Below are 16125 nucleotides of genomic sequence, written 5' to 3'. Positions count from 1 at the left end.
CTAACTTCACAATGTATGTATTGTTTCTGTTGTTCCAGAACAATAATGTTAATGTTCTCATCCTCCCATAAAATCCATATGCCCCCAGACATGCTTTGGGCATCCATTAACACATGCTTTTTATATCCCAATTTTTTAATAATTTTTTCTGCCTTTTCACCACTGCACCGAGGCTCAACAAGTACAACAACTTGAGGTCTAAATTTCCTTTTTAATTCTCTAAACGCAGCGCCAAACTCATGGCTAACTGCTCCTCTCACATTCCATGTAAAAATCATTAAAACCAATTCCAGAAAGAGTCAAACCTTTAGAACTCACAGATTCTTCGAGTTCTGTATGCTCTCATTAGCCTTCTCATAGTACTCTTCTTGTATTTGCGCCTCTGGGCCCATTTCTCTTTGTGACCTGCTTTTTCTTTCCACATCCAATAAACCCAATGCTTCATTTTTCTTGTTTGGGTCAGGTGGCTTCTCTTCCTCACATTCTATTATGTCATTGACTTGGTCTGGATATGCGTCAAGGAAACGGTCCATGATAAGGTCCTCCCCATCCAAATCCACTATTTCTTCCTTTTTTGTTTCCTTCGGCCCAGTTGCTCTGTCCAGACTCCCATTTTCAACCCCAGTTTGACTCTGTTTGGCCCATGTATTCTGTCCACTTGTGTCTTCTTTTTCCTTTTCCACTTGGTTCGGCCCAACATCTCTTGTCAAGTCTAGGCCCACTTCCTCACCGCCTACTCCTTTAACCCCAATTAGTGTCTCCTGTTTCCTACTCCTCTCTATTTCTCTAGCTTCTGGTTTCTTGTTCGTCTTTTCCTTTCTGTTCCCTTTCTGACCGCTGCTGCCCATGTCAGAGTTCTTGCTTATTTCTTTCACCTTCATACTCTTCTCCACTGTGCGCATCTCAACGTTCGAGGTTTCTTTCAGTGTTCTCCTGTCATCTCTTTCTTTCGACTCTCCTTCCCTTGTTTCCTCCTCAATCTCTAGAGCCGCAAAACGAGACTTGTTTCCCATTTTTTCCGGCGCTCCTCTGACACCTTTCTTCTGTTGTTCAGGAATTTTTCCTTCCTTGCCAGCTGCCTTTCTACCCCTTCTTGGGTATTGTGCTATCATCCATTCCCCATATGCCCCTCCCGTTGTACTTTCAGAGTTTTCCACCGGACTTATTTCGCCGGCGGTATGCGTGTTAGTTGCTGCTGGGCGTTGTTCCTTCTCTCCCTGTACTCTTGCTTGGCAGTGTTCTTTATCATGGCCAAATTTTCCGCATTTAAAACAGATCATATGCAGGCCCTCGTATTCAATTTTGAGTGTATTGCCATCTACTGAATAAGCAAGTAAGAGGGGAGTACTGAGGTCTATTTCTACACACATCCTGGCATACATAGTCCTTGCTCTCATGAGAGTCATCTCATCCACTTTAATAGCTTTTCCAATCCTATTTCCCAAGTGATAGAAGAATTTTTTATCATAGTAATCGCCTGGTAAACCTGGTAGCCTTACCCACACAGCTATTGTTTGAATTTTTTCCTCCCATGGCTTGAAATTTCTCTTCCATGTTTGCACTGTGAGGTAATGATTTTGGATAATCCATGGTCCACCTTCTAGCGCAAAGTAATAATCGTCCCAGTCCTGGAACGTGGCCAGCATATATCCGTTTCCAATCACATTCAATTCCACATTCCCTACTTTTCCCCACATTTGTTGCACCTTTCTCCTCAATTGCATGAATCCCATCGTTCCTCCCATAAGCTTGATGATTAGAGTATTTTGCCATTTAATTTCCAGTCGCCTTCTTTCCTCCTCTGTGAACTCTATTCTAGGCCCATATACAGTATCTGTTATTTTTACCCCTTTGAACAATTCTGCCTCATTTCCAAACATTAGACTTCCATCCCACATGTCTTCTTCTCTTTCTTTTCTCCCTCTGTTTGGTGCATGACTGCCTCCTGGACTAAGGGCTTCACGATAGGACATCGGAGGTTTTTCCGTTTGAGTATTTCTCATACTGTCCTGGTTCATCCATTCCTCCTCTCTGGGTTGTAGCGAGACCTCCCCTGAGAAGAGTCCCTTCGTTTTCTGCATCTTGCCTCTCATATCCCCACCTTCTTGTATTTCTTTCATTTGCATTGGTATTTCCACAGCTCGTCCTTGTGATGTTCCTCCTTCACCTTGCTCATAAGTGCTCTGTTCCCGTTTGCTTCCCCGTTCCACTTCCCCCATTCCGTCTCCAGGGCGGTCTGGGGTTGGTTTCCAGGGGTTTCATCTGTAGGTAGCATGAAAAAGCTCAGACCTTCTCTCTCTAACTTTCTCTCTCTTTTTTATGTGCCTTACACGATGACGTTGCTTGGCGACCTTCCCTTCCACCTTCGAAACAATTCATTTTTTAGGGGATAAGTTTTTTATGTGCTGGTTCCCATATGAGCATTGGCTTTGATGAACAGTAGCCCGGGATATTTGCGGAAATATGCTGTAAATCCCAGGCTTTGGGCTGTTACTAGGTAAGGACAAATAAAACATAAAGGATGAAATAAAAGCCTTTGAATTCTGTAAATTTGCTAAGGCTTTGTTTACTGTCATTTTTAAAATCATTTATAAGCACATTTTAGAAAAATTAAGATGACTTTTTTTGCATGCTTATTTTATATTTTATAAATTATAATTAAAAAACTGTTTATAAATCATTACATATAATTGTAAATTTAATATTTTATTAAAAATTATAAATTTTAATAAACGACTTTAAATTGCAAGTGATGTACCATTTTTTCACATGAAAAATTTAAAAGACTTGTCATAAAGTTTTGACATTCATTTTTCACATATCACATTTTTACACACATTTATTTCACTAACTTGTATATTAATAAATCACAGTACTACAGAATGTTCCGTGATTATTAAAAACCACGCCCTTTTACTGAAATATTGAAACGTTTTTGTCTTGAATTGAAATTATTGATGTATTGGTCTAAAATATCATCCTCAAATTTAATACTTTTTAAAAATATATATTAATTTGTATTGTTAAAATTTGATGTGCACGGTTTACAGTTATAATAGAGACAAAAATCAGAACCTTGAGAAATCAATTTTATATTTTCAATTTTTTTCTTTCCTATTGTACTGTAAGAGGAGAGCTGAATTAACAACGCACACCATTGTCCCTTCGGGGACATCCAATAAAATTGTAACCAACAACCCTTTACACAGTTTCGCCATTCTCTCCCCTAGTCAACAGAGCTAGCCAGCCTCCATAAGCGGTTTTCATCGGGTGTTCTTTGGTGCAGCACAACATGGTTTTCCAATAGGCAAATCGTTTTTGTGGGCTACGTGTGTTCGCCTGGGAAGCAAAAATGGGAAATAATTTTCTGAACCAATCTCAATCTTCTTGTCTTCCAAAAGATCATATAGACTTCAAAATGTCCCCAACAACTAGTCCCCCTTGAGTCCAATGGGTGCCACCCTGCATTTGGAACATGAAATAAAAATAAGCACGTGGCGTTAAGTTCCTCAGCATTTTTTTTCTTCCGTAGATGAGATATAAGGAGTATGTTCCACTGATAGCAGTGTCTAATCTCCCACAATCATTGAGTCACGGGGCAAAAAATGTGAATCGGCAAAAACAAACTACTTCCAGATCATATCAACTATACAACTTAAACAGAACAGTGATCTAGATCCAAACAAATACATCGATGACTAGACATGGCCCAACACATTCAAACTTCTACTTACCAAATTTAGAGCAAAACCCAAAATAATGTATCTACAAGACTTTATTGAACAAAGAAAACAAAAGGGTACTCAAATGGATTAAGGAATTTGTAGATAGGATTCCATCCTTCTATCACTTCTCATTGTCAAGCTTGTGGCATGAAAACAATGTTTGTTTCCTATTTACTACCTCCTGTCCTTAATATAAGAGCTAGTTGACTAATTTAAGTAGATTAAGAAAATTAATTAAGTTAATTATTTGTAATAAATATGTGGTCTTTCCTAAAATACTTTTGCTAATCATCTATATTAGCTAGAATAACCTTTGATGAAACATTTACCATATGCAGCTAGTACAAGGACCATTTTAGGAAAAAAAAAAAGGATAAATATGAGAGACAAAGTGGATTGAGATTTTATATTTAGGACCAAACTGAATATCAAACTAACTCTTATATCAAGGAATGGAGGGTAGTATTTGTCAGTATGGCACACTTTAATGTAAAGAACTTCAATCTGGATAAAAATCGAGCATTATACAACAAAAATACACAATGCATGCATATCCATCTACGTAGGAAGGAAATAAGTTTTCCATCTTGTCAACCATGCTATCACAACCTGTTGGCTTTTCTAGCCTGGTTTGATGGTTTCAGCTTTAGATTTACTATGCACCTTCGGGTAATTATTAGTCAAATACTAAGTTGCAGGATGCCCTACTTTGGCAATTTTTTTGGCTCAGAATGCCACGCACAACGGTATCAGCTCATTGGATAAAATAGCATCAATTCCAACCAACGCATTGAAGACTAGTAGCCTTAAAACCAAAAGCAAGTCTCAGAGTAACTTGGGAACCAAACATATCATAGAAACATTTGCAGAATGATAATCTATATCCAAGTACCTGCTTACGTGAGATCCAACTCGAGCATTTTGGAAAGCTTTAAGAACACGGCTGGTATTGCATGCTACCAAATTATCAACAGCTCTAAACTCGAAATGCAAGACGTTTACTGCTTCCACGGCCTGCACTGCAAGAAAATGAAACCATTAGTAACTAGCGATGTATCTCAGTCCATGTATACGCTATACCTTCTAACTTTTTTTTATAAATTTAACTCCAGACAGACACTTTTAGAGATTAGACCAGAAGATTTATATTTACACTATGTCACACATATATTGATATCAAAATTCTGCAGAACTCATTTTCTATTACTATCTCACTTTCTCACCAATTAAGGAAACGTTGAAATAACCTTTTTTTTTTGTACGAGACATTGAAATAACTTCTAATGACCAAAAAGAAAATAACATGAGTATCTCACCAAAATCTTCAAAATTCGGTACGGTCTTTATGCGCATAATTTTCAGGTACTACAAAAACAAGCAAGCCAGGGAATTTAAATTTGAGCAAATGAAGACCTTTCAGTTTCCAACACTTTCCGATAAATCAGACGGTACGATAAGAAGAGATTGTTCTGGAAAATTCTGTAAATAAAAGCATGAAATGAAAGCATTAGTAACTCCGGGACGAAGGGGCTGTCATAACGAAAATGAAGGTCGGTAGGAACACAGAGGCGAGAGGCAGAGTGAGTAGAAGACAATGGTGTGGAAGCTCTGATAGGAAGTGTAGGATAAGCAGACATGGCGCAGGATAAGACCCACATCTTTGAGGCGGGAAGGAAAGCAGAGCAGAGACTGGATTGGCTTGTGGCTTTGATTTCGATTTCTTTTCCTTCCAACTTCCCTTCACACTATACGGACACAGCGATCCATTTCAACCTCTCTCTCTCTCTCTCTACTTTTTTATTTTAAGACATTGAATCTATAATAAATAAGAAATATGCTAAATAAATTGAAAATTAAAATAAAAGAAAAGGATAGACAAATAGGAAGACGAAGATTAAGACATCATAATTTTGGTAAAAATTATGCGATATGAAAGATCATTAATGGGATATATTATATTTTAGAAGTATTTTTAGACCCTTGAACAAAAACTAACTATAGAAAAAAAATCATTATTTTTAATTAAGAAAAATAACAAAAATATATTAATTTCTATGTAATAAAAATACTTTTTCTTTTTTCATAAATCAATCATTACATAAGTTTTGTAAGAAGTCACTAGGCTTTAGCAAATACCCCTTAACATTCTAAATATTACAAAATGCCTAGTCATCTTAAATTTGATATTCTTTTGACACGTGGGTATAACAAATAAGTAACTCCATTAAAAATTATTAATAAAAAAATGCAAAATTACATGAATAAATTAATATTATTTCCATTTAAAAGGAATGGTGTTTCTGCTTCGCTTATGCTATGAATTTATAAGAAAATGAATCACTTGAATCCCCAAACTAGAATATTTAGAGAGTAACAAAGAAGTCGATAAAACTAAGATAGGAGTGATTCCTGTGACAGCTCAATAATATTGAAATGTTACGAGGTAATCTCTACTTATTTTCTTCATAATTTCTTATAAGATTTCAAGTAAAGAGTGAGATAGTGATGTCTATAGTTGACAAGTTTAATTTTCTATATCATAAAATTATCACATGACTAAAATTTTTTATTCATTAATTTCTTATTTATGAAAATGTAGATGACCTTATTCTTTTCTTCTCCGGTAAATTTTAAATGATTTTGAGGGGATTCACATTTCTCGGCCTTAATTTCATGTAATTGGGGCGCGATCTAATGTTACGCGTATCTTTCTCCCTCTATATTTCTAGATCTGAAGTTTCTAGTTAATGATATACACTAATCATGATTTTTGTTGATTCAAGACACAATCTTTTTAAATTATTGAATCATTTAATTCTTTTATTTGTGCATAGAAAATCTAATCTAAATGTTAGGTATATCGTGCCCTCTATAATAAATATCATAATCATAATTAATTTTTGCGAATTACTATAGTTTAGAAGTTAGATGTATAGAACCTTATATCATTTGTAAAGAAGCAATTTCGATTTTTAATATACCTACCCGCTAATTAATCATCACTTTGTTTTTCTCAAAACTTCTACATGTCTTAGCTAAAAACATTACAGGATTTGGGCAATTTTTCTCCCTAGGATTTTGGGTATGTCTAGATTAAGGATCAAAAGGGAGTATGAATTTACAAATCATTCATAAATGCAATGAGAGAGAGAGAGAGAGAAGGTTATTAGAACTTTGATAATTAAAATTCTTTAAATTTTCTTTCATGGGATTTTTAAGGTAATCTGTTAAATAAATGAACAGGGAAGGGAAATAGAAAGGTGGGGAAGGGCAAAAGAAAGAGGTTCAATGAAGCAGAGCTGAAAGGGATAAGAGGTTATGAGAAAGGACCAAATTATGTGGAGGTTGGGTGTGGATTCACCAACAAAAAATATGGAGACTTTGGTGGCAGACTTAGAGTCAAAACCAATGGTCAATTCTTGATCAAATGTCAATGCTATGAAGGCTGCGAACAAGGCAAACCCCACCGCCAACCCCCCTCCCTTCTATATATCTCTATTTATGCATTTATCTTCATACTTATACATATAGTCAAAAAAATTTAGATGAGTCAAGTAATTTTGAAAGCTCATCTATAGCTTGGGGAAGAGCTGCCCAGCTTTTCACCCTCCCTCCACATTAGCTACAGTCTTGTGTCTAATTTTCTCATTCAAATTAACCTATAGTTATCGGTTATTATTTAGAATTAGTTATGGAATCGAGTTTGATTCTAAATATAAACCTCAATTCATTTTGTTTTATATACTTATATTCTTTTTCGTACTATCTTGATTAATTGCATATGTTAAGAGATTTGCATCAAGGGTAATTTCAATGCAAATGATTAAGAGAATATTTTAGGAAAACCAACAAATATTTTTGACAAATAACTAATTTAACTAATTTTCTTAATCTAACCCAAATTAGTTAAGTAGATCTTATATTAAAAATCACAAGAAGTGCTAATATATTTGTATGCATGATAAGATCAAGAACATGGTGGGAAATGCATGTTTTTTAATTTACTTGTGTCAGCATTGTACTGAAGAATCAAAAAGAAGTTGCTGTGAATATATTTCAGCGGATGTGACTCCAAAGGAATTTGAGAAGCATGCTGCAATGAAAGAAGTGAAGGGGAGGAAGTGGACGAGCAGCATATGGGTTCAAGATGAAGCCACAGGAGAGAGGGTTGCTCTGGGTAAGTCAATTATAATGAAGTGCTACAATCACAAAGCAAATGTGGATAACTGGATCAAACACGTGAGTCGCAGCAACAAGTTCCACAATGATCTCTTTGTTCGCTGTTCCAAGTGCCACAAAGAGCGCAGGTTTCGTCGTCGTACGATGAAGCAGATTAAGGAATACCATGATGCTGTCAATAGCAGCACTTGGGAATGCTCTCTTTGGCCTTATGACAAGTAAGTTCAACTCTCTCACCTCTAGCTATAATCATCTGTGTCTCAGTTAGAGAGACAGAGAGAGAGAGCCATTAGAAACAAGGTAGCGTGTGTGTGTGTATGATATTATTGACTGGTATAGTTAAGTTGGTCGATATATGTAGGATGATTTTCCACCTTAAAAGACGAGCTTTTCATGGGAGATTCCTCATCTGACATAAGTACCTGTCATTTGATATCACGCCTAATGGTCGGCAGTTTTAAAAATGAGCACTTGTGGAGGATAGTTAAGTGTCACAAATGTAAATATAGTATGTTAACTGTTATTTCACCTTTCATGTAAAGTTGACTGATTGATAGAGATCAAGGCAGGATAGATGATGTTTGAATAAACCCGCTTCATGTAGTATAATTACTGGCTCAATGGAATACTTAAGTAGGGTAATTGTCCCACCTCAACAATTAGTTTCAATGGGAGGGTTTCTCATACTACCTAGCTATCAATATGTAAGAGAGGGAGCACAATCTTAAGAACACTCCATTACTTAATTTTGAGGAAAAGGCTTAAGAATAAACGAAAAAAAGAAAGCCACAATTTCAAGCATCTCTTACAAATGCAGTGATCTAATAATTACTTAGTGGCTAGATCGATCCCTAGCTATATCTACGAAAGAGATCTTGTTAGGAGAAGCAAAGCCCACTTCTGTGATTTCTATATCTCGAAAAGAATAAATTCTTAGCTAACTGTTGGGGTCTACCCTTGAAACACACAGAAGAGTAGTCAAAGGTTATTATTAGATCAATAAGAAGTTACTATTGGCTAATTATTGTAGTGTAATTGAAGGCTCAGTAGAATACTTAATTAATTAGCACATCTTAAGCTTTGACAGCTAATTCCATTAATTGTTTTCAATTTTTTTTTTCAAGAGTCAGTCAAAGAAATATACCAACTTTCTGCTAGTACAATAGGGATGAGTGCTTTCATTTGCAAGTACGTGAAATTAGAAATAAGAGTGAAGAACACAATGGGTTCTTATATGGTGTTGGATGTGGTCATTAACAAAAAGCCAATTTTGAATGTATAATTCCATTTATTAAAATTTGAGTGTTCAGTTTTTATAAAAATTATATCTTTGGCCAGGTTATTGTTTTTATTACTTTCCAACAGTTACGTAACACCTACATAATAAGTAGTAGTTAGTGGTTATTGTTAGCTACATTAAGATGTTAGTATTGGCTAATGTGTGTCTGTGTGTGAGTAAAATACTTGGTAAAGGGAATAAGGGAGGGTAAGGAATTAGTGTGATTGAAAATAGCAGCATACTGGGGATAACTGAGACACTATCAGTTTTGTAATACTTTTGCTTCCTCCGAGAGTCGAAACCATCGGAAAAATTACACGACAAGGAGGCAAAGATGTGTCCTCCTCGTTCGTTTTATAGCTTATTTTATGTTTGGATGTGTCATGTTTTTATCACAGTAGACAAAGATGTGTCCTCCTCGTTCGTTTTATAGTTTATTTTATGTTTGGATGTGTCATGTTTTTGTCACAGTCTTGACTTCACAAGTCACAACAATATTGATAGAAGGACTCTAGCAGACCAAATCAAACCTTATAAATTGAGCCTACACACAGGTTCACACACATGAACGTCAAGTTATTATATTTAGCTATAAATAAATTTATCATACCTTTTGATATATACAAGAATTTCTTATGTTTCAGAATAACCTGTGAAGAGGAAGAAGAACGAGACAATCGCAAAATGTACCGAGGTTGTCCTCTTGTCAAGCAGTGCCAGGGCTGCAAGTATTGTAATTGCACTGGCTGCCTTAAGTGCCGCTTTGTGAACTGCAATTGCAGAGAGTGCAGTGACTTCATGAACGAAGGAAAGCCTTATTAGGTTCTTGATGGATACATTATCTGATTTTCCAATGTGGAAGCAGATGAACTGAACTATTTGATTTTCTTTCTTTTATTTGTTTACCTTTTTTTTCTTTTTTATCGCTGTTGTTTTCATGCTGTCCCCTTCTGTAAATTTCTGAACTTTTTAGAGAATCTTTCAGTTCATACCCAATAGTTTCTTGGATGAAAACTGATATTGAAATATTGTTGTTGGTGTCATGCTTGCTGCTTAGTAATCTCAGGGAAGGGAATTCAATTAGAATAAATAATTTATTTAACAGAAGATCCAGAAACTTAGGTTTTTACATTTTAATTCTGCTTGTATATGGTGCAAGTAATCAAGATCATCAAACATGGATTTGCTAAATGTGAGAAAGAAATTTGACGAGGGTTTTGCAATCAATTCTAGGCATCAATAATGCCTCTCCATTTCTAATTTTATTAATTTTGATCATAGGCCGAGCAATTACAGGAAGGCTTATGAGTATTTAAAAAAAGAAGCAACCAATATTGACCTGAGTGGTCATATTTACTCATGTTAATATCCTTTGAATGTTCTATATCTGCTTATATTTTTAAAACGTGAATAGATTATATTGATTCTGATATTGGCTCTTTTAGAATATCTGTATGCAGCACATCTTCGTGAAAACTAGGAAGAGTATAGGTTGGTATACAAACTTAGAGTGACTATGTTATACGCTACAATTAATATAACTTGACAAGCCATGAATGTTTTAGTTTTTCGTCAGGTCAAATAGTATTTAGATCTGCCATAAAACTGTAAATGATAAAAGTAATAGAAATGCTTGTTGGTAGAGAGAAATAAGTTTAACAACTTTTAAATTTAATCTGTTATATCTTGCAAATCATCTGCTTCTTTCGTATAGAGATTTGAGCTTCTTGACGTAATTTTTTTTTTTTGGGTGATATTCTTGACGTAATTTTTTGATGAGTTGGATATAATTCTTTGACCTTGGTTCAAAACAAATAATACAAAGTTCACTAAAAATGGCTCACTAACCGACCAGTCCTAGTCCATTTTGGATACCATGGAATTAAAGAAAGACCAAAGACATTGCATAAATGAACAGAGGTTTGATCAATATGATGTCAGGATGTATATTAATGCCTAATTGATTTGCACTCGAGGGCTTGGATAAATGATACAATGGTTGCTGGCAAGGAAAAAAAATGATACAATGGTTTGGTCCAGCACCACTCTAGTGTACTGACCCATCACTCCTGTCACAATGAACAATACAAAACAGACTCAAAATTCTCTTACAGTTACATAATTGATCTATGCTATGGCTATATGATACAGCTAACAAGTCAAGGAGACCTAAGACTGCCTTCAGGCATCAAATCATCTCTGGTCAAAACCTTTGTAGAAGCTTTTAACTCTGACAACAAATCAATAACCTACTTGGTAGATCTTTTTATGGGCCCGGCACAAGAAAATCACGGGGCATGCTGACATACAGAAACTAATATCATGAAAGATATGGGGCTGCCCACTTTAGTTAGCGATTCCTTCCCCTGCCTCTTCGGGTGCTAGCAATAGTAGCTACTAAAGAGTTGCCTTCGTTAAGTAAAGCACTGGATCCTATGAGTTTCAAGCCAAGGTTTTTTATCAAATATGACAATCTATTTTCATCCCCTCCAGTGATTAGCTGAAGCTGGTCTGCTTGTTCACGGGATATAATAGCGTAAAGTTGCATCGGGAGCGCTGTAGTGTTCAGATAGCTACTTAATAAATCATCCTTGTCACTCTCTTTGGCATTTCCAAAAGTGATTTGCATAAGCCCCTTTGACTGAGGGTTTTCTGATGAAGGATCAAACAATACAGCAAACTTCCCAAATTCCAGATCAGGCTTCTTGAATAGGTCTGCCAATATATCATTATATGGGCCACTATTCTTGGGGACATATTTCCTAGGATTATTTTGTCGAAGATGAGTTGCCTGGTAAATGCGAGACGCTTCTCTTAAGCCACTCAAGAAAGCACCATGCATTGTGGCTGGATATTGCCTACTTGTCGCCTCACCAGCAAAGAACAGCCGGTTTCCGACACTTTCAGCAAGTATATCATAATCATGGCCAGATGAGTGCACACTGACATGAGAGTATGAACCATAAGAAAGCGGATCACTGCCCCATCTCGTACAAATTGTCTGTATTGGATTAGGCACAAGGATGCCTTTAGGGCTATATATACCTGCAGAAACAGATAAAACACATGAAATGATAAGGGGCATCTAGAACACTGAGTAAAAAAGAGCTAAAATCCAAAAATTCAATTAACAGGTGATACAAAGGGGCAGCTAAGCTTTTGTTGCTGAGGCATAAAGCATTATAATACCTCTGAGGGTGTTTAAAACACGATGGAGCAAAATGGATGGATCTGTAAATTCAAAGGCTTGTGCAGCTTCACCAGCCACCAGTGCAATAAGTCCTGCACCTCCAGAAACAGTATGGTAACTGTAAAATAAGAAGAATTCTCCCCGTTGATGACTATGCTCATTGAGATGCCCAAATGTGTCTAGCTCTTCCCCCCAAAACACATAAGGGAAAACCATTGCAACTTTGTTCAGAAGCCCAAACCCCATCCTCTCTATAGCTGCCAGCTTTCTTGCTGGTAATTCAGGTTCAAAAATGATGGCCTTCTTTTTTAGAACTCCAAGAGGTACAGTGCATAGCACCATATCTGCTTGAAAGGTTTGGTCCCCAGCAATAACTTCAACACCCTTGTTTCCATATCTAATAGCATCGACAATCTTTCCATAAAAAATAGGAACTCCTTCGGATAGAGCTTTTACCAGCCTCCAATTACCACCAGCAAGAAAGCAGTGATCACCACCCATCTCATAAGGATCATCCTGATCCCAATAGGCAGCTGACAGATTTGAAAGACATCCAGCATTTGCATACTCTAAATTTGCCAGATGCCAATCCAATAGTTGCTTCTCATCTGTACTTCGGGCCACAGCATACAACATTTTGAGTGTCCCCAGGACTGATCCAAGAGAAACATCACTTGCAAATCCGCCCATAATTTGCCTCAATTCCATAACTTTGTCTAGCAATTTATTGAAAATGAATTCAATACTTGAATCCATTGCCCTGTCAACTGGCGCTCCATCTGGCTTGTACAAAGGGCAATTGTCTCTGACTTTATGAAGTGGTATAGAAAGCTGCCGAGCCAAAACTCCTAGAGGATTTGCATGAATGCCAGTGATAACACTCCCACCAAGATCCAAAGCAGCAAATTTGCCCTCAAGTCCCATCTTCTGAGTATATACTCTTCCACCAGGCCGGTTCCTACCTTCTAGTACAATTACCTTGTAACCAAATGACATGAGCTGCCTTGCTGCAGCTAAACCAGCAAGGCCAGCACCAACAACAATTACAGACCCTTCAGTTGCCTCAGGCATCTGAGAAATGATTGACTGTGAAACTCCAAAATTTATGTACCCATTATACAAAAGAAAATTATAAGCAGAATTTATCAAATGTTCACACTCACTGCTAACAGTTTCTCTAATCTGCCCTTTGGTTAACCACGTCCTTACATTACTTCTCCATCTTGCTAATATATGATTCCTTATAACAATGTAATCATTCAGCTCCTTCCCACCCAATTGTCTCACAACCCCAGCTCTAATCTCGTCCTCAAGAAGCGCATCAATTGGGAACCCAAGAGAAAAGCAATCATAGCCTCAGTCTCAGTCTCCTTCTCTATATCTTCTTTAGTCCTACTCTTCTTTTTCAAAGCACTGCCCAACTCTTTTTCAAACAATTCATCCATCAGATTCTCATCATAGTTCCGCAAATTAGATTTCCTTCTTAAAGCCCGCTTTGAAATGGATCCGTGAGAAGATGGAGTCTCCATTATTCCAATCTAGGTTTCCAAAAAGGAAACGAAAAGAACCACAGTTCCTGCCCTAGTGACGTGCTTAACTTCAACACCCTCCGAAATCTTTCTACCTATCCATACTAAGCTAGATGTCAGCAAATGAAAATTCACCAAAAAGTCGAAGTCATATTCTCAGTCCCCCAAACGAACAAAACCAACCTTTAACTCATCACTGAATAATTTGATGGGTATAAATCCTCTTCAGCTTCTTTTTTTTTTCTTGGAGAAACCGGTGACGGTATCGTAACTAATTCTTGCCCGCAAGAACGGATCAAACAAACATGCAATGGGCACAGTTGAACCACTGAGAATCCTTACGAAGAGAGTTGAAAAGAGAGAGAATGAAGAATGCAAGAACGAGAAGAGGGCTTACAGTTATTGGATGCGAAGGTTCTCTAGCCCGAGTACCCCGAGCAGCGAACTCTTTTTATTTATTTATTTATTATTATTTCGGGCTAGAAGAAGGGCAAGGATATGAGGCGCGCAGCGACCTCGTAAAGGGCAAAGAGGTCAACAAAACCGAGGCTTGGGAGGGAAGGATTGTGTAGTTGGCTGTTGGCTGTGCCTGTCAGTGTCAGAGAGGGTGGAACTGTAAACCGAAACTCGGCCTTTATCCGAACGTTCCTGTTTCTAAGCCCAGTTAGCCCAAGATTCTTTTTAAAGATTTTGTTGGCCTTGAGAGTAGAACTAATAATATAAGCTGGGCCCACCGTCAACCTGTAAAAAATGGGAGGTTCGGATTAGCAAAATGCCAACTCATCAAGGTGTGGGTTACTCCAGCCAACACCGTTTTCAGCCTGTTCTGCCACAGGCTAGCCTTTTTTTTTTTTATACAATTTCTAATATATTATACAATATAGTTGGAGAATTTTGACCCTCAAATTATACATTGACATCTCCTCATTCATGTAATTGTATACGTAATATACACATAAAGATCTACTTAATTAATTTGCATAAGAAAAATAGTCAATCAATTATTTAGAAAAAATATGTGTTAGTTTTTTTAAAATGTCTTCTCAAATTATAAATTAATCCTCACATTATTTTATTATAACTCACTATTCAAGTTTAAAACTCCAAGTCTAATTTCAACATTTCAAACTAAGCTCAACCTATACAATTAATAATAATTTAAAAAAAAAATATTTAGGCGGGTCAACGGGCTTGGCAGGCTCAGGCTGGCATTTTGCCAACTCGCATTGCTATGGGCTGGCCTATATCCGCACCGCCAACCCGCAATATTGCTAGCTCTACTTGAGAGAGGCCTTTCTAAGGTAGACCCTGTCACGTCATCAAATTTTAACCTGAAAAAAGACATAAAGCCTATTTGGGATAACGTTCAAAAATACTCATAAGCGCGTTTTATGTAAATTGAAACAAAACTCTCCTCCCATGCTTATCTCATATTCTGTAAATTATAATTAAAAAACTACTTATAAACTATCCAAAACAGGTTTATATAATGGGAGGACGTGTTTTCACATGAATCAACTTTTAAGGAAAATTGGCTCTTAAAGATGCCCTATAATTTCAAGCCAAAAAATTAAGAAGATGCTATATAATAAGGATCAGAGAATAATAATAAACCATTATTGCTCGTTATTTCTTTAGTCCTATTTATAAAGTAAAGAAAGAATTTTTTTTCTATTTATAAGTCAGTTCATTAAATTTTCAGTATGACCGTACCATTTTGTCTTTCATTGATTATAGTGTAGATAATTAATTTTTTAAAGATATATATTTAGATATGAGAAAATTTAGAAAGTTATTATATTTTAATAAAAAGTTAATGTGGTTTGAAATTTTTTTTGGATATGTGTAAAACAAACTAAAAGTGCTTTATAAATAGAATTAGAAGAATATACAAAAAAAAAATAGCTGAGAAATATATGATTAAGAAAGAAAATCATTGAAATTGTATTAAAATAACAAAAGGTAAATTAAGTGGATGCCAACTAACTAGGATTAAAATATTGTTTATTGATTTTTCAATAAACAACTAACCATATCACTAACCCCCCAAAACAAAAAAATTTAGAAACTTTATGTTACCTAGCTACTGCACCCTGTTTCTATACCCACACACAAAAATGATTAATACTTTCTTTTGATCCTAAATGTCACACCAACTAATATAATCCATCGTATACACAATTATATTTGAAACTGAAAACTATCTAATTTCTTCACCGACCA

At 36.2% G+C, this 16125-nt stretch overlaps 2 protein-coding genes across 2 annotated transcripts; one reads left to right on the top strand and one right to left on the bottom strand.

The window, feature by feature from the left end:
• Window positions 1-7823: 7823 nt before the first annotated feature.
• LOC114762278 (protein ULTRAPETALA 2-like) lies at window positions 7824-10005 on the top strand. Its single transcript, XM_028951741.1, has 2 exons — window positions 7824-8122; window positions 9828-10005. Exons 1-2 carry the CDS (start codon window positions 7824-7826, stop codon window positions 10003-10005), a joined length of 477 nt encoding a protein of 158 aa, XP_028807574.1.
• A 1123-nt stretch (window positions 10006-11128) lies between these two features.
• On the bottom strand, window positions 11129-14331 carry LOC114762280 (lysine-specific histone demethylase 1 homolog 2). Its single transcript, XM_028951742.1, is given in 3 exon segments — window positions 11129-12228; window positions 12373-13716; window positions 13719-14331. Coding segments are annotated over 3 exon segments (2223 nt in total). The 5' UTR covers window positions 13903-14331; the 3' UTR covers window positions 11129-11533.
• Window positions 14332-16125: the final 1794 nt, after the last annotated feature.

This window comes from Neltuma alba, unplaced genomic scaffold (assembly GCF_004799145.2).
Source record: "Neltuma alba isolate B1F8T4 unplaced genomic scaffold, ASM479914v2 tig00011204_pilon, whole genome shotgun sequence".
In the NCBI taxonomy this organism is placed as follows: Eukaryota; Viridiplantae; Streptophyta; class Magnoliopsida; order Fabales; family Fabaceae; genus Neltuma; species Neltuma alba.
This window is presented reverse-complemented; position numbering and strand designations above follow the sequence as displayed.